Source organism: Manis javanica, chromosome 4, assembly GCF_040802235.1.
Source record: "Manis javanica isolate MJ-LG chromosome 4, MJ_LKY, whole genome shotgun sequence".
Taxonomy (NCBI): Eukaryota; Metazoa; Chordata; class Mammalia; order Pholidota; family Manidae; genus Manis; species Manis javanica.
In genome coordinates this window covers 140,363,250-140,381,153 of record NC_133159.1, presented here as the reverse complement: position 1 = coordinate 140,381,153, position 17,904 = coordinate 140,363,250, and the positions used below count along the sequence as shown (strand labels likewise).

The window sequence follows — 17,904 nt, the reverse complement described above, 5'->3', positions numbered from 1 at the left end:
TCCATTGCTTTAATATTCCATGAATTTAACTGCTTCATTTGCACAGTGGTGGGACAACAAAAAACAACAACATGGTATTGGATTTTTATTTTAAATCACTCACTCTTGACTATTACAGGTGACTCTTATTTCCATTGGTTCAGGCTTAATCCCTCACTTTTCACCTAGATGCGTATTAACTCTTCTGAAGGGTATGCCTGCCTCTGGTTCATTCCTTTCTAATCGGTCCTGCACAAAGTCACCACATTAACTCTCCATGAGTGGTTCTCAAACACCAGCATCGCCTGGGAATTTATTGAAGGTGTAAGTTCTCAGCCCTACTCGGGACCAACTGAATCAGTAACTGTGGGGTGGGTGCGTGTGCTGTGAGAAGTCCTCCAAGTGATCTTCCAGCAGGCTGAAGTTTGTCCTGGAGTGCTGCCGAGATAGCATGACAGCTTGTTCCCCTCGGCTTGGCCTTCGAAGCCCCAGAAGGTCTCGCCCTAACACCCGATGTACTCTATAGGACAAGCTATTTTTCCCGTGTGCTGCCTTTCTGCCACTCTTCTTTTGCAAACTTATTCTTCCCAAGATGTCTGTCTGACGATACCCAAAAGCCCCTCAAGCTGCTGCCCTAACAGCGTTGCTCTTGTAACATCTTTTTTTCCACCTTGAAGTCTTTTTCCCCACTTTTGTGCTCCCTGAACAATTCATACCTCTCACTGCCCACATCCATTTCCTCCTTTTAATATAGTTATTTTTACACCCATTTCCTCTGAGCATAAACTCCCTTCTTACTTACCTGCACTGTCTACCATGTTTAAAACTGATGCATGGACATAAACTCAAATACTTATAAAATGAATGAAGAGCTGGGGAGTAGAAGAGAAGTGATCATTTAAAAAGAAATGGCTTTTCAAATAGCTCCCTCTTCTGCACCTCTGCAGCACTTTGTCATTCATTCAGTGCTTATGCACGGTGGTCTGAGCTGGTAAGTGCATTTCCCCTGACAGATCATGAGTTCCTAGAAGGGTAGGAACCCTGTCTTACCCATCTTTGTGCCTGTAATACGAGGCACAGTGGTTGTCATATTCTTTTTGGTTTTTTTATTGATTGGCATTTTTTAAAGTAATGAGAATACTTATGATAATGAAATACTTAGCTTACAAAATATTTTATAATAGAAGTAATGAAGGGCCTAATCCACTGAGGAGTTATTTCATTTGTGATTGGAAGGTTTGGAGCCCAGATGGCAGAGGTACCTAAGATCAATATAAAAGTGTCCCTTTTGGCTTGGAAGGTTTGAAAACTCAAGGGACTATTTTTATTGTCATGTAAGACCCTTTACATCCGATTCCCTTAAGCTTCTATTTTGCAAGGAGAATCTGTTAGCAAAAGAGCATCATTAATTAGCGTAACAAGGATGACATATACAGTTCTGCATGCTAAAGACAAAGAATAAACATTGAGCTTTTATAGGTACACAGTATCTGCTTACTTCTAAATAAAAAGAAGTACTATGCAGGCATAGTACTTCCTTGACAATGAGACTGGTGCCAATTAGTTGGTAATTAGAGAAGTTAGGGCCATTTCTGATATGCTTATTTAGTGTCAATGTAAACATTTCCAACTCTACCAGTTAATCACCAATTCAAACATCTGTTTTTAATATTGGTACAATTCCTGCATTGAAATCCTAAACACCAGTCTCTTCTCTTGGTAGCTATGTTCTTGATAATGTTGTTTACATAATTCATCTACTGAAGTACTAAATATTTCAATGTTAATTTAGATTAAATTATAAAAATATTCTGGGTTAATGGCATTCAAGTTAATGTAAGTATTCTATATTTTCTTGTCTTTGAAGTGACAATATGAGGTTCACTTTAATTCCTCTCATCTCACTAAACCAACTTTTACAAATCTTTTCTGTGAAGGCCTGAAAGTAAATATTCTGGCTTTTCAGGCTACATGGAGTCTCTGTTGCATATTTTTCTTTCTTTCTTTTCTTTTTTCCTTTTATAACCCTTGAAAAATGTAGAAATCACTCTTAAGGGCTGTATAAAAATGGACCATGGGCTGGATTTGATCCATAGGGCATAAACTAAATGTTAATATAAACAGAGGGCATAGGAACACTTACATAACAAGGCTCCTATGGGTGTCTAATCGCTCAGACCTCATTACCACTTTTCCTCTGTAACTGAAGGGTTTTTCTATCTGTATCTCATCCACATGATCAAAAAATTGAAAACACATAGGAGGTATTTAATGCTAGAGAGTGGCTAGCGCCCACCCTACACAGACTTACAGAATTGTAAATTTTTATTGTTGGGAGAAATTATGGAACTTGTCTAATTTAACCCCTTATTTATGTTATAGATAATATAACTAAAAGCTCATAAATAAATGTGAGTAACTAACTTACAAATACTGGAGGGTTAGCAGGCCTTCAAATGAGTCCTTATGTAATTCGTTCAACTGATTGTCACTGAGAATTCTGAAAAATGGAAAGGTTACTTCTGAATCAAAATGCAAAATAATTACAATGATTTACTGTACAGGACTAATTTCTACATGTGGGGGAGACCTGGGTACTGATAATGGCACCACCTAAACAACCTAATTGTTAGTTAATTTAGGGATGGTGATCTCTGCTCTGTTTTCATTCACATATTTCCTGTCATGTCCTCCTCTGTGTCCCTGTCTCTTCATCACACACACACATACAACTATCCACTCCTCACACCAAAATGTGTATTTAATACCTACTCTCTCGATCCCCAGTTCTGATTCAGAACCCAACTGTGGGTGGCACCATCCTCAGCAGAACTGCCATTTCCTCCCGCTCTCTTTGCCTCAACCTTATTATGGGAGCCCCACACAGAACTATTTCAAGGCTGCAAGTGAAGATGGTCAAATTCCCCCCATTAAAAATATTGTTTTGGGGAACTAAAAAGTGCATTAAGATACACATAAGAAAAATGTCCCATTTAATACAGCAGCAGACTCACAGACTCTGAGAAGCGACTAGCGGTGACTAAAGGAAGGGTGTGGGGAAGGGTGAGTGCAGAGGGATGGAGAAGGGGATTGAGGGGCACTATGATTGGTACACATGGTATGTGTGGGGGTCACAGGGAAGACAGTGTAGCACACAGAAGACAAGTAGTGACTCTCTGGCATCTTACTACGCTGATGGACAGTGACTTCAATGGGGTATGGGGGGGGACTTGATAATATGAGTGAATGTAGTAAACAATGTTTTTCATGTGAAATCTTCATAAGAGTGTATACCATTGATACCTTAATAAAAAAAAGTTAAATGTCCATGTTAATAATTATGAAGCAAATACCCATGTAATGCCATTCTAGTCAAGAACACTGCCAGCATCCCAGAACCCCTCAGTGTGCCCGTTTCCCATCACAAACTGCTGTCTGACCCACTAGAGGTAACCACTGTCCTGACTTTTTAACTCATCTCCCTGCTTTTGGAATGTGGTCTTACCTTTGAGGTGCCAGCCATAAACAACATAGTGCAGTCTTGCCTCTTCCTGAACTTAGTATATAAATGGAATCATATTATATATGTATTATTTTTTACATTGCTTCTTTCATTCAACCTTACCTTGTAAATTCATTCTATCATCACATGCAGCTGAGGTTGGTTCGCTTTAATGCCTAGTGTTACATGCTCGGCTACACGTGCCTACTGAGTACTTGACAGTGGCTAGTGTGACTGAGAAGCTGAATTTTAATTTAATTAATTTTAACTATTTTAAAAATTAAATTAAAAGCTGATATTTGATGCAGTTATTGGAAAACATTTCAGTACTTTGCAGTAACTCAGGCATATGTTACTATCTTTCCAATTGTAAATTTTATGAAATCTAAAGAGAGATCAAGTAACTTCTGATAAAAATCTTGCAGCTAAACTGAGATTTTACAGAGTTAGTATGGAGAAAAGAATATAAATGCGTAAGTTTCATACCAATTGCAGGTAGAAATTATAATACTTTGGATATTTTAAAGACAGTATGAAAAAAATGTAGACTATCTTAACAATGTATATAATGATTACATGTTGAAATAATATTTTGGACATAAGGGTTAAATAAAATGCCTTCATATTAAATCTGTTTCTTTTTACTTTTATTTTTTAAGTGGCTACCAGAAAATTTAAGATTATTTATGTGCCTTGCATTATGTTTCTAAAGAATAATATTCCATTGTATAACTATGCTAGACTTTATTTATTCACTCTACTGCTGGTGGATATCAAGATTTTTCTAGCTTTTGTTACTACAAACAATGCTGCTTTAAACCTTCTTATACTTCTATTTTGATATGCATTTGCCTGAGTTTCTCTAGGGTCCACCAGGGGTCCAGAACTGTTCTCCCTAGAAGTTGTGCTATTTCAAGTTGGCAAATGGGAAAATGCCAAGTCTCTACTCCTCCAACCACCAGCAAAATCCCTAAGAATGATGGAAAAGACATGATTTAAAAATTCACAACCTTACCTCAAAGTGTGGGAGCAGCTCCACACATGCTTCTCTACCAGAAATGGCCTGGAATTACCCACAGGGTGACGAGCTGAAATGCTGCTGCAGGAGCAGGGGCAGCCCGTGGCCCCACATCCTTCCTCCTCGGGCCAGAGAGCAAAGGGTGTCTTCCTCCAGGTAGGGGCATCGGTGCTCAACGGGCCAGGGGCCCAGAACCTGGGGGAAGGGTGGGCGCTCTGTCTAGCCACCAGAAGCCACCTCCCACCTCCTCTGACTTTCAGGGATTCCTTTAGGAATAATAAGCCCCAGCAGCTCAAGTCACCTCTGTCCGAGAGCCAGGAAACACAAGCAGGAGAATCTCAACTCAAAGATGAACTGCGCTCAGGAATGACCAAATGACAAAGATAGCCAGCTCCGTTACGGACAGAAAACAAAACCAAATGAGCAGATAGCCAATGAACCAGAGCGAAGAGAGGGAGCACGAGAGGACTTTAGAATGGCAGAACTGATATCCTGAGTCAGATAGTGCGTCCGTGAAAAAGAATCAACTCAGGATTACATGAATGAAAACTGTCATTATTAATAATAAAAACAACCCTCAATATATGCACCTTTGAAGAATGAATTAGAAAACAGAGATCCTGCCAATGATTTCTCCAGAATGCAGAATGAAGGGAACGGGAATAATCCACAGACAAGCCTGACACCTGAGTTTGCCCACGAATGTTCACGCCTTTGCTTCACCTAGTCCCACAGGAAAGACAACCTGCTGGGCAGGATGGTTCACATCCATTTCTTCACACCTGGTGAGCAGGAGAGTCTACAGCCAGTGTCTCCCAGAGTGGAGGAAGGGAGTGATAAGAGATCCACCACAGAAGAAAGTCTTGAAGATTTCAAAAGCAAATGTCCCTTCCCTGGGAATCACCTTCCTGGGAGGTAATACTAACAGTTTTACATCCTTCAAGCACCTTGGAGATCTGAGAACATGCCATGTTGCTTTGTGAACTATTTCCACCAAGTTCTGCATATAAACATTCTCCTTTCCCTCACAGGGTCTGTTAGTCACATATTGCTATTAACTCCACCTCATAGATTAATTCCTTTCTCATAGCTTACAACAATTCAATTACTACCACCTGGAAACTCTGCATCTGAAAGCAAGGGCAATCTCTGCTATACAGTGGTTCACATTACACAGAATATAGTCACATACATTTAAAAAGATCCCAAGACAAAAAACTTTAATTCCCACAAAGAACTCCTGGAGCCCTGAGAATGCCTCAAAGACCCTGACCTCACCTGGGAATACACCACATTACAAGGAACAGCAGCGATGGCCAGAATGTGTGAAGGGGGAATGGTCACCAGGTGATTCTATGACTGTTCTCCCATCTCTGTCAGGTAATGGTTTCCTATTTCCATGGAAATGATCCAAAGAGGGAAAAAACAAATCCACATGTCCAACACTGTTTATCGTAACCCTTTTCATAACAATAGACAGTTGGAAAAAACTGTACTCCCCCCATTTCACATAACAAAACTGTGTGTGTACACTGTTGATGAAATGCAAAAAGGTCATAGGAAATGATGGCATATGAAAAAAATCAGGACAAATATGAAACTTGTATACTAATTCTAAGTTTAAAAGTTATAAATACTGACAAGGTTTCAATAGGGACAGAAAAGAGATGGAGGTGGAAACTCAGCTGTTGATGACAGTGTCTTCTCTGATTGGCTGATGCCCTTGTCAGACTGTTTGGTTCAGGAGAGAATATCACGGTAAGACAGGGAGTAACTAAAGAGTGTGTATTTTAAATTAATGGGATTTGTTTTGGTGAAGTTTTTGGATGACATAATTAAATTTTCTTTAAATGACCCTAATAAATTCAACCTTAAAGGAAAGTTTAGACTGAGAATGAGTGTCATCAAAAAATTACCCCAAAAAGGAGCTTCAGATAGCAACAACCTGGAATAAAACATATTGATCTGGAGAACTCCAAATATTTTTTGACTAAAGCAAAAAAATGTAGAACTATAGGGAATCAGAGTTAAAGGGGGATCTAAAATTTTCTTACACAATGAAAACATCAAAACCAGATATGAACTAACATTAGAGAAACATTCATGTTTAACTTCTGATCACACTTCCTTTCACTAAAGCAATCTTCTGAATTTTGCAATATTCATTCTTGACTCTACATTACTGGCAATTACCCTTCTCCCCACCTCTGTAACTTCTAGGAAATTGACAGGGCACAGAGTGGGGTTTTTTTCGGCTTACCTATACATACATGCCAACAGTAGGCCATTCTGGAATTGATTTACTCACCTTCCCCTGCTTGCTTTCTCTCCAAAGCACTTATCATTACTTGAAATTATACCTATCTATTATAGTTAATATATTTATTTTTATGTTACATATTTGTAAATCCCTTCAAAACTGGTATATTTGGTCTTTTTGTTCTTGGGCTTGTATCCCTGGTACATAAAACAGTTCCTGGCACATAGTAGATGCTCTGTAAATATTTGTTAAATGAATTCACAGTGACAGGTATTGATTTTCAGATATACTACCTTCAGTTAAAACAAATCATCCCTTTATCATCATGCGCATAAGTACAACTTTACAGGAAAAAGAAATGTCCTTCTTTTCATCTGCATTTTTGAGTCAATTTTTTGAGACAAGAACCTGAGAATTTCATAAGAGCTATGAACCCTTTTCCTAGAAAACTTCACTTTCTTGAAAATACGCAAAAGCGTGCATGCAATTTCCATTTGTTTATCATCCCTTTAGGGCACAGGTCTGTGAACAGAATGGCTTGGATGCAGGGTACAAACCTGAATGGGAAATCATGTCTGTCTCTATTTTCAAAAACCTCTAAATTGGCATTTCCTTCCATCATGAATGTAGGCAGCAAACCACAACAGAGTAGCAGTATAGCTCATCTGACCCCCAGTAGAAATCAGATATGTTCATGTCATGTCTTTGCTGCAGATATCTCAAAATTCCTTTATTCTCATCACTACCTTCACCTTATAATAAATGCTACTACATATAATAATTACCATTATATATTGTTATATATCACATATATCATATATATAATATATTATATATATAATATAATACCACTACATATTGTTATTTAATGTAAGAAAAGCAGATTTATTACTATCTCACTAGTAACTATTCTTTAAGAGTATTTCAATGTAATTGGTTTTCTTTGTTTTCATATGTATTTAAACCTATTACACATTTAAAAACATCTCCTCTTAGGTAGGCTTCTGTCGACGGCCAAATAGATTCACGGAAAATAAAAGGTTAAGAAATCCTGCCCTGGGGACCACTGACTCCAAGTTAGGAACCTCTGCCTTACCAAGTAGAAATCTCAAACTGACTTGGAAATCTTCTAACCTTACCGGACTCATGTTATATTGTATAAACTCTACAACACATGCGATTTAAAAATTAATGTTTAAGCTTCAGTTTATTTTTTGAAAATATGTAATCCATATTAACATGGCTCAAACTTCAAAAGGTATAATGTACACAATCCAAAACTACCCCTCAGCCTACCCTCACGCTGACTCTCTACTCCCCAGTGGGAACTGCTGTTATTTATCTCTTGTATCAAGTTACTTTCATTTTTCTTAGAAGTCTGGGAAATAAAATCTCCATGTCATATTCTATCATGGGAAATATAAACTATATATAGTATTTAAGAAATTCATAAATTTAAAAAAACAACTGTCCGTTTCTAGCATTTTTTTCCTTACAAACAAGATACCAACTAAGGGGGTCTATTTTAGGGTGGTCATAATCCCTATTTTTAGATTACTGTGACTGTCATGTCTTTTAATATTAATTCACAGGTCATTTGACTTGTCCAAGTTGAACGAATGATTAATGATACAATAGTCTTGAAAAATGCCAGTTAATTACTTTAAATATAAATATTTTTTCCAAAATCACTTGTGTCTAAACTGACTTTTCTACAAATCAATAAAAAAAATTACAGACAACAAAAAAATGGGCAAAGAACAGACAATTCTGAGAATACAAATGTTTGGTAGGCATATAATGATATTTAAATTCCCAAGTAATCAGAAAAATTCAAATTCAGATGGGGCCCCTCTTATTCACCCATCACACACCAGCCAAAAAAAATACCCAGTGGCAGAGGGTGTAGGAAAACGAAGCTGTCATGGCTTGTTGATTAGAGTATAAACTGGCACAACTGTTTTGAGGGCAATTCAGATTTTCTACCTACACAGTCTTAATCCCAACAATTTCACTTCTAGATATCTGTTTTACAGAGATACTTGCTCATGTTGACAAAAATGCGAGTGCAAGGATATTCATTGGAGCGATGCATGTGACAAGAAAACAACAGAATCTAAACATCCAGCAACACAGGAAGTATTAACTGTGATAAATCTGTACCATAAAATATTATGCAGGAGTTTAAATAAATAGGGTACCTTCCATGTAGTGGGAAGAAATCTAAATCGTATCAAAAAGTGAAAGCATTCAGTCATAGGATGTTATCCTTCATGTAGAAAAGGTAAGAAAATCACACAACAAACCTATTTTGCTATCTGTAAATACTTACATAGACAAATGCATGGAAGAACATCTGGAAGGATATATACTAAATTCAGAGTAGTGGTAACCTCAGGGGTGGGGGATTAGGGCACACGGAAGGTTTTCACTCTTCCTGTTATTTCATTTTTATATATCGAGAAAATAATCATGTGTTCCTTGCATACTGGAAAGTAAGTTTAAGTTGACTCTTAAAGGGAACCCACCAAATTTAATTTTCAAAATAAACATAGAACTGCAATCAATAGAGGTCGATTTGACATATGGAGAGGGAAATACCTTTTCTCAGAACTAATGACCTCAAAATTCTTGACCAAGAAACATGTTACAATGCAGTTAGTTTTTTGTGTTCATATTTGGAGAGAATATACTTACAGTTTCTCAACCCAAGTATATGACTTCCATGTATTTTCTTCAACATAAGAAATAGAGTTTCCTTGGAAATTTCTGTGAAGAAACACAGTCCATATCCTTAAATAGGTAGGAAAAGAATGAACAGAATAAGCAAAAGAATCATGGCAACCTTATCATGGCAACCAGGGGAATATTCAAATGCAGAAAATACCAGCTTTCTAGTGTCCACAGCCATCAGCTTCCCAGTTTGCACAGCTAATTAAGATATAACACGGGGCACAAACAATAGGGCATCTCCTCAGAAACTGAACTACTTATCTGTCCAACTTCTTGGGCAGATAATGCCCATTAACTACCTTGAAAGTCTTTTTTCCTAAAATCACCAAGGTATCTCAAATGACTCCTTCCAAAGAGAAAATGATAAACAACTAAACAGCAAAAATGGCAAAAATTTATCATCAACAATAAATATAAAGAAACACTATGATTTCTTTATATAGCAAATACTTGGCTCAGGGCCCGCTGTTGAGATCTCTCCAGTTGTTAGAAGGAGAAGGGCAATTAGAATTTAGAGGGACTAATATGGAAAGATCTCTCAGAGACAGTGCCTAGGGAAACGCACAAATCACCAAGCAAGGAGTAATGTACTATCTCCCTGGGGGGAAATGCAAAGGGAAGAGCCTGGAAGGGAGGACACACAGCAAAATGGTAACAGGAGCTATCTTATGGGCGGTAGGCAGGGTGGAGGGGGATTTCCACATTTTTTCCTATATACATCTGTTCCTTTTTTCTTTTTTTAAACACCGAGAATGTATCTATAAATTACCTGTGCTTAAAAGAAGCTGTTAAGTGAGAGAGAACCAAGATGGCAGTGTGAGTAGAGCAGCAGAAATCTCCTCCCAAAACCATACATATTTTTGAAAATACAACAAATACAATTCTTCCTAAAAGAGAGACCAGAAGACACAAGACAACAGCCAGACCACATCCACACCTGCGAGAACCCAGCACCTGGCGAAGAGGGTAAAATACAACCCATGGCACGGCGGTACCCGAGGCCCCTCACTCCAGCTGCTGGCAGGAGGAGAGGAGTCAGAGCAGGGAGGGAGAGGGAGCCCAGGACTGCTAAACACCCAGCCCCAGCCATCCGCACCAGAGTGTAGACACAGTGCGTGCATGGGTTGCTGGAAACTAGGGAAACAGGAGTGAGAGGGTCCCTGCAGCCAGCACACCCGGAACAAAGAAAAGCGAGTGCTTTCTGAAAGTCTTAAAGGGACAGGGACCCCACAGCTGTACAGAAGTGCCCCAGGACACTTAGCCCAAGAGCTGGGAATCACAGGGAACTCTGGGCACCTGAACCCCCGCAGTGCACCGTGGAGGCCCCTCACCACAATAAACAGCCTCCTGCCTGTTCCCCCTCCAACGCAGCACTGCCACATTGGAGAAGCAGCCTGAGGCAGGTCACACACACAGCAACTGCACTGCTAAACTCCATTAGCGGCCGGGCAAGATCAGAAGCCCCATCTGGACGCAGCTGCCCAGCACAAGCCGCTAGAGGCCGCTGTTCTCCTAGGAGAGGAAGGCCACAAACTGGAAAGAAGGGACTTTCTCTTACCCAACACATGCACCAGCTCCCCACAAATATATCTATCGCCATGAAAAGGCAGAAGAAATTGATACAGACCAAGATCACAGAGGCAAACCCTGAGGAGATAGACTTAACCAATATTCCTAAAAAGAATTAAAAATAAAGCTCATAACCATGATGATGGAGCTGCAGAGAAATATGCAAGAGCTAAGGGATGATGTCCAGAGGAGATAACAGAAATGAAACAATCTCTGGAAGGATTTATAAACAGAATGGATAAGATGCAAGAGGCCATTGACAAAATAGAAACCAGAGAACAGGAACGCATAGAAGCTGATGCAGAGAGAGATAAAAGGATCTCCAGGAAAGAAACAATATTAAAGAGAACTGTGTGACCAATCCAAAAGGAACAATATCCGCATTATAGGGGTACCAGAAGAAGAAGAAGAGAGAGAAAGGGATAGAAAGTGTATTTGAAGAAATAATTGCTGAAAACTTCCCAAAACTGGGGGAGGAAATAATCGATCAGACCATGGAAGTGTACAGAACTCCCAACAGAAAGGACCCAAGGAGGACAACACCAAGACACATAATAATTAAAATGGCAAAGATCAAGGACAAGGACGGAGTTTTAAAGGCAGCTAGAGAAAGGCAAAAGGTCACCTACAAAGGAAAACCCATCAGCCTATCATCAGACTTCTCAACAGAAACAATACAGGCCAGAAGAGAATGGCATGATATATTTAATGCAATGAAAGAGAAGGGGCTTGAACCAAGAATACTGCATCCACCATGACTATCATTTAAATATGAAGGAGGTATTAAACAATTCCCAGACAAGCAAAAGTTGAGGGAATTTGCCTCCCACAAACCACCTCTACAGGGTATTTTAGAGGGACTGCTCTAGGTGGGAGCACTCCTAAGACTAAATAGATGTCACCAGAGAAAATAAAATCACAGCAAAGAAAGCAGACTGACCAAATACTATCTAAAGGCAAAAAATAAAATCAACTACCCACAAAAGCAGTTAAAGGAAGCACAAAAGAGCACAGAATTAAACAACCAACACATAAAGAATAGAGGAGGAGGAATAAGAAGGGAGAAAAATAAAGAATGACCAGATAGTGTTTAAAATAGCTCAATAAGCGAGTTAAGTTAGACAGTAAGATACTAAAGAAGATAACCTTGAACCTTTGGCAACCACGAATCTAAAGCCTGCAATGGCAGTAAGTACATATCTTTCAATAATCACCCTAAATGTAAATGGACTGAATGCACCAATCAAAAGACACAGAATAAGAGAATGGATAAAAAAAAAGCAAGACCCATCTCTATGCTGCTTACAAGAGACTCACCTCAAACCCAAAGACTATAGGAACAAAGAAAGACTGAAGGAACAAAACAGCAGCAGAATCATAGAACCTAAGAATGGACTAACAGTTACCAAAGGGAAAGGGACTGGGGAGAAAGTGAGGGAAGGGAGGGATAAGGGTGGGGAAAAAGAAAGGGGGCACTACGATTAGCATGTATAATGGGGGGGGCATGGGGAGCGCTGTGCAACACAGAGAAGACAAGTAGTGATACAGCATCTTACTACGCTGATGGACAGTACTGTAATGGGGTTTGTGGGGGGGATTTGGTGAAGGGGGCCCTAGTAAACATAATATTCTTCATGTAATTGTAGATTAATGACAACAAAATAAATAAATTAAAAAAAAAGAAGCTGTTAAGTGCTTGACGTTTAGTTTCAACCACTAACTCTCTGGATGACTGAATCTTTCCCTTTAGCCTCTCTTCCATCAGCAACAAGTTCCCTATTTTTCAGGGCAGTCAGAAATAGCTCAGATACCTGTCTGCTCCTCTGCCTAGTGGAAATTTCCACCCAACCGGAAGCCTTCTGCGTGCCTTACACTCACCGATAAAAGGCACCTACACCTGAACTCGTCTCCTGCAAACGGGCTCTCCTTCCCAGCTGCTGTATTTCCCCCTGTTCTACCACCATCACTCTCCTCATCACCCAGGACAGAAACTTTAGAGTCAAATCTGATTTTTCTCTTTTCCTGCACATCCCACCCTCCAGCTCTAGTCGGTCACTTAGGAAGTCCTACTGACTCTTCCTTTGTGGTGCTCTCAGGATCTTCTTTCTATCCCAGCGCAACCATTCTGATTCAGCCCCTTTTCACTTCACTCCTAGGCTTTGCTAGTACATCCTGTTTGGTCTCCCTGAATCAAGCTCTCCTCTCTAGATCACGCTACATATGGAATCTAAAACAATCCCCTTGCTTTAATCATTTGTCTCTCTTGCTTGAAAACGTTCAATGGCTCTCCATCCTCATACTGCAACTTTCAAACCCCTATAGCTGAGAGTCAAGGTTTTTCAAAATCTTTCATTGCGTCCTAACCAGTTCCTTAAAGCCAGACTGGTCTATGAAATCCTGATCATTCCTGCAGCCATGCCTTGCCTACACTGAACATTTTCCCCCTATTTAACAAATTACAGCTACTCTTTAAGTCCCAGCTAAAATTGTCACTTATCCACTTGAGCTCCATATCCCAGTGATTACAGGTTCTGGTGAATTACAGTAGAGTCTGTATCTCTTTTAGTACTTAATTATCACCTCCCTTTTAATGCATGTTATTTCTTTCTACCTATCACTGTCATGCTCTGGAGACAATGTTTATACATCTGCGGCTCCCACAGTACTTAGCCCTGGGTTGTGCAAAAAATGGGTGCTATACATCAAAAGCCAGAGGAAAAAGTTTTGGACATAACTGAGGGAACAAATAACAACAGTTAACACTCATATATACACGAAGCACATATAGAAGGGCTTTACATGTATAAACTCATCTAAATCTCACAACAATCTTATGGGATGGTAACTACCATAATCCCCACTTTATAGATTAGGAAATAGAGTCACAAAGTTAATAAATGACAGACCTTGGTTCAAACCCAAGCAGTCTAGCTCCAGAATCTTTACTCTTAACTAGTGCAATGAGGATAGGAACATGTTACTATAAAGAAGATGGACTAAAAATGATAGGAAAATGGTAGAATAGAGGTTAAAGACTTAAATGACAGAACTAAAAAAAGCGGGTAAGGAAAAAGAATAAGGGCAATTACAAGTAAAAGATTGGAGAAGGGAGAACAATATTAAGAAGGAAAAGGAAGACAAGGAATAGTTAACAAACAAAAGATAAAAACAGAAAATCAGTCAACACAGGGTATGGAAATGAGGGGCCAGAAGTCTTTGAGGAAAATGCTGCTAGATCAGGCAGGATGCAGGGAACAAATGAAGAGAGGCGGTTCTTACAAGATCGTGAAGGTGCCATTGTGAGCGTTGGGCTCTGGCACGGGCACACTCTGGAGCTTCTGCTCTGGGCTGAGACCAACGCACGCCAGCATCTCATCTGTGCAGCTACAGAGCTCACATATGTTGTTTGTGGTGGTGTTCACCACTGAATTCTGAGTCAGTGATGGGAAACCTGTCTCAGATGGCTCTGGCTGCTGAGGTACGGAAACGTCCAGGTCCACAGGTGCAGCTGTGACCTGAGTCAGGTTTGGACGCTGACTGGGAACCTGCCCGGGATGTGGAAGTGTCCCCTGAGGGCGCGCTGGAGATGGAGCTGGGGCTTCCTCCTGGACTGGAGGCTCAGCCTCTTCAGGAGTGAAGGCAGGCTCAGCCAGGGCTGCCTGCAGGTATTTGTAGTTCTCATCCATCTCTGTGGGCTCTGGAGGCTGATCCTGGGAGTCCACCTGCGGAGAAAAAGATTCAGCCTCCTCAACTTTCTGTCCGTGATGAGTGGGGACACTTTTCTGGGAGAAAGCTTCAACTTCCACAGGGGCCTCTGGAGGCTGATGTGGGCCGCCCAGAAACTCTACAGGTAGCTTCTCCTTAGCATAGACAACATCCCTATTGGGATTTAAATAATCATCCTGCAATTGTTGTTTTAGATGTTTCTTTGCAAATGAGCCTGGAGTTCCAATAAGAACTTTGGTAAGCCGTCGATACTGAGCTAGATCTTCCTTCGAGTTTGGAAGTGAAACAATAAACCTTGTTGGTTTTGAACTATCACTACCTAGAGGTGGAACAAGTATTTCAAATGACTGGTGTTCAGCCTGATCTACATTTACAGTTTTAGTCTCAGTTTTGAGTCAAGGAGGCAAATCTAGGACCTGATTCTGGTCCCAACTTACCACCGGAACCACCTCTGGCGGACTTTCATGCTGGCCAGGCTTGTCCCAATGATCTGGTCCTGGGGGCAGCTCTCCAGCTGAACCTGTGTACCAGAAAGGAACCACAGGATGCATCAGTTGTTGACGTGGATGGGGAAATTCAAGAGGGACATTGGAGGGATCCGAAGACCAGGACTCGGTTGGCCCTGGGGGTCTGGGGGTCAGCTGCACAGGGTCCAGGGCCCAACCCGGAGGCTGAGCTGCCTGGACCAGCAGCCACAATGGTAGCAACACAAGAAGCCACGGGGCCCAGAAACGCAGCCAGGACATGGCAGCAAAGGCTCCAGGGCACAATGAGCCAGAGGACCAGAGCAGCTCCCTTAAGCCAGAGCAGAACCATTATGACAGCTCTCTGATGCTCACATATCCTTAGCAACTGCGTGCCCCTCCCCTGCCTAGTCCCACCCTTCATTTATGACACATTAGACTCAGGCTGAGATCAGCTCCACACCACCTGAGCAAGTCCTTTCTCAGAATCATGGAGTCTAAGTGTCCTCTCCCCAAGCAAAGGCTACAGACACCTCCTTCCAGATCCCTCTTCCCACTGAGACAGGATTTGGGCTGCACATCTGGGTGGCCCTGGCTTCTGGCAGCCCAGGGATAGTGGGGGTTGGTTAAGAGAAGGGTAAGGGTGGAGGTGGTGCAGTTTTCCCAGGAAGCCACTGGGTCTGGCATCATGGGAAATTCAAAAGTGCTCGTCTAGTCCTGGCAACTCTTCCTCTTCAAAGTTAAAATCTGAGACATTCTGCTTCCAAGAAAAGTAGCTTTCCTGCAAAACAAACACCTGTTAAGGTGGTGGAGAGGGAAATACACTTTACAGTCATTCTAAAATGTTGCCATTTTCTTTAAACTCTCAGTATATCCATGTCTGATTATTAATTCACCAGTCTACTACATGAGGACTACCACTGAATCAGTGATGACTCCAAAATTGCTATAGAAAGGGCCCTCGGGGGGTGAACAATCCATTCTGGGAAAGAGGGTCTGAAACCTCTTTCAGTGACTAGTGAATAGCCCTCTACATTGGTGTGGGAAACCCTCCCCATCCCACTGTGGCTCATCACAGCCACTAACCTACAAGAACACCACTGCTTCTCGGAGGTCTACCCTGTGCACACACATGGAGAAGATACATAGGATGTTTAAGTCGCAATGGTTAAATGATTTTCTTGAAATAATCTAACCAGCACCCAGTTGCTTCCTTCACAGCCCTTTTTTATAATCTATTGTATTTCAGTTTTTGTCTGTTGTCTCATACAACCTCTAGCATGTGAATGCCAAGACTGAAGGGGCTTCATCTTATTCCTGGTGTCTAGTACACAGTAATGGTTTTTAAGTGGGGTTGATTCCCAACTGGCCTCATGTAGAAATGAAGCTACAATCAGGTTTCTGAAATCTTTAGCATCAATACTGAATCCCTTTCTCACAAGAAGCTAGACTTCTTAAAGCCCAAACTTTGATAAGTTTGAAATATCCTTGACTGTTTTTTCAAAAATTGAATTTAGAATATTATTTTGCACAGAAACACTTCAAAGACTTTTTTCAGATTATAACCACCTTTCCTTTCTCTACTTCCTAACTTTCAAAACAAAAAAACTTCTCAAACTTTGGCATGAGTTAAATACAGCTAACCCTTGAACAATGCAGGGGTTAGAGGTGGCTTCTTTCAGGCATATTTCTGAGCTTTTTACATTCATCATTTCATTTACTCTTACAGTATCTCCTATGAGGTAGGCTGAATTACTAACCCAATTTTTTCAGATAAAGAAATTTCAGCTTAGAGATATTAAATACCTTCAAATCTCTGCAGCTATAAAACCTAAAATTGCATAAGAAACCTAAGAGATAGAGTTAGCACTCAAACACACCATCCAAAGCTTATAAACACTATACTACTGTGGCAACCAAATGAGAAAGAAGAACTGGGTCAAATACTTACTTGCTGTGTGACATGAGGCAAGTCATTCTACATGTATACAATGGAGACAATAATATTTGCTGTCATTTTTCTCACAAATGCCACAAAGAAGAAACTTGGACTGTCACTGTCAAAGTATTTGGTGACTGAAAGAATGTGGAGTGTTTTAGACATCCACTATTTTCATCCAATTAAGTTTCCAAAATGAGTTTATTTGCTCGTTGAAACTCAAGTACTTATTCAAGGACAATAAAAAAAAAAACTTCCCTAAAACCACAATCAGCAGTTTCTGGAATGCATCTGAAATAGCCTTCTGAATAGCAAGCTTCTGGATTGTCTTCCTTTTCATAAGCAATGATAAAGACCCTAAATCCAACCCAAACAAATGGATTTAAATGTCTAGCTGAACAAAAATTGGTTTTTATTCCATTATGTCTAAAAATAAAAACGCATCCATGATTCTTAGATCATTGTCTCAGCGATTTTGGGAAAGTTCAGCACAACAGTATGGTTGAATGCCTCTGCTGCAGGTATATCCTGGCAGGGTACATTGTTACTGCCCCAATCCATTCTGGGAGTTCATGAAGTACCAGAAGGGAGATGCAAGCCAGGAATGTGGCTCAAACCTCACATCGCTCATAGACTTCAAATGGACAAGCTGAAACGACACTCCTACAGACTTTACTGTCCTGTGTGTCAGGGGCTGGAATCACACAGTGAGAA

General features: G+C 40.4%; 1 protein-coding gene across 1 annotated transcript in view; it reads right to left on the bottom strand.

The window, feature by feature from the left end:
• Positions 1 to 15,533, bottom strand: part of LOC140848616 (leucine-rich repeat-containing protein 37A-like) — a 32,938-nt gene extending 17,405 nt beyond the window's left edge. The window contains exons 1-4 of the mRNA XM_073232881.1: positions 15,225 to 15,533; positions 14,341 to 14,783; positions 9,457 to 9,528; positions 2,408 to 2,479 (exon numbers count right to left, since the gene is read on the bottom strand). Of these exons, the coding sequence (XP_073088982.1) occupies positions 2,408 to 2,479; positions 9,457 to 9,528; positions 14,341 to 14,783; positions 15,225 to 15,533 (896 nt within the window). The remainder of the gene's footprint in view (positions 1 to 2,407; positions 2,480 to 9,456; positions 9,529 to 14,340; positions 14,784 to 15,224) is intronic.
• Between the last annotated feature and the right edge of the window lie 2,371 nt (positions 15,534 to 17,904).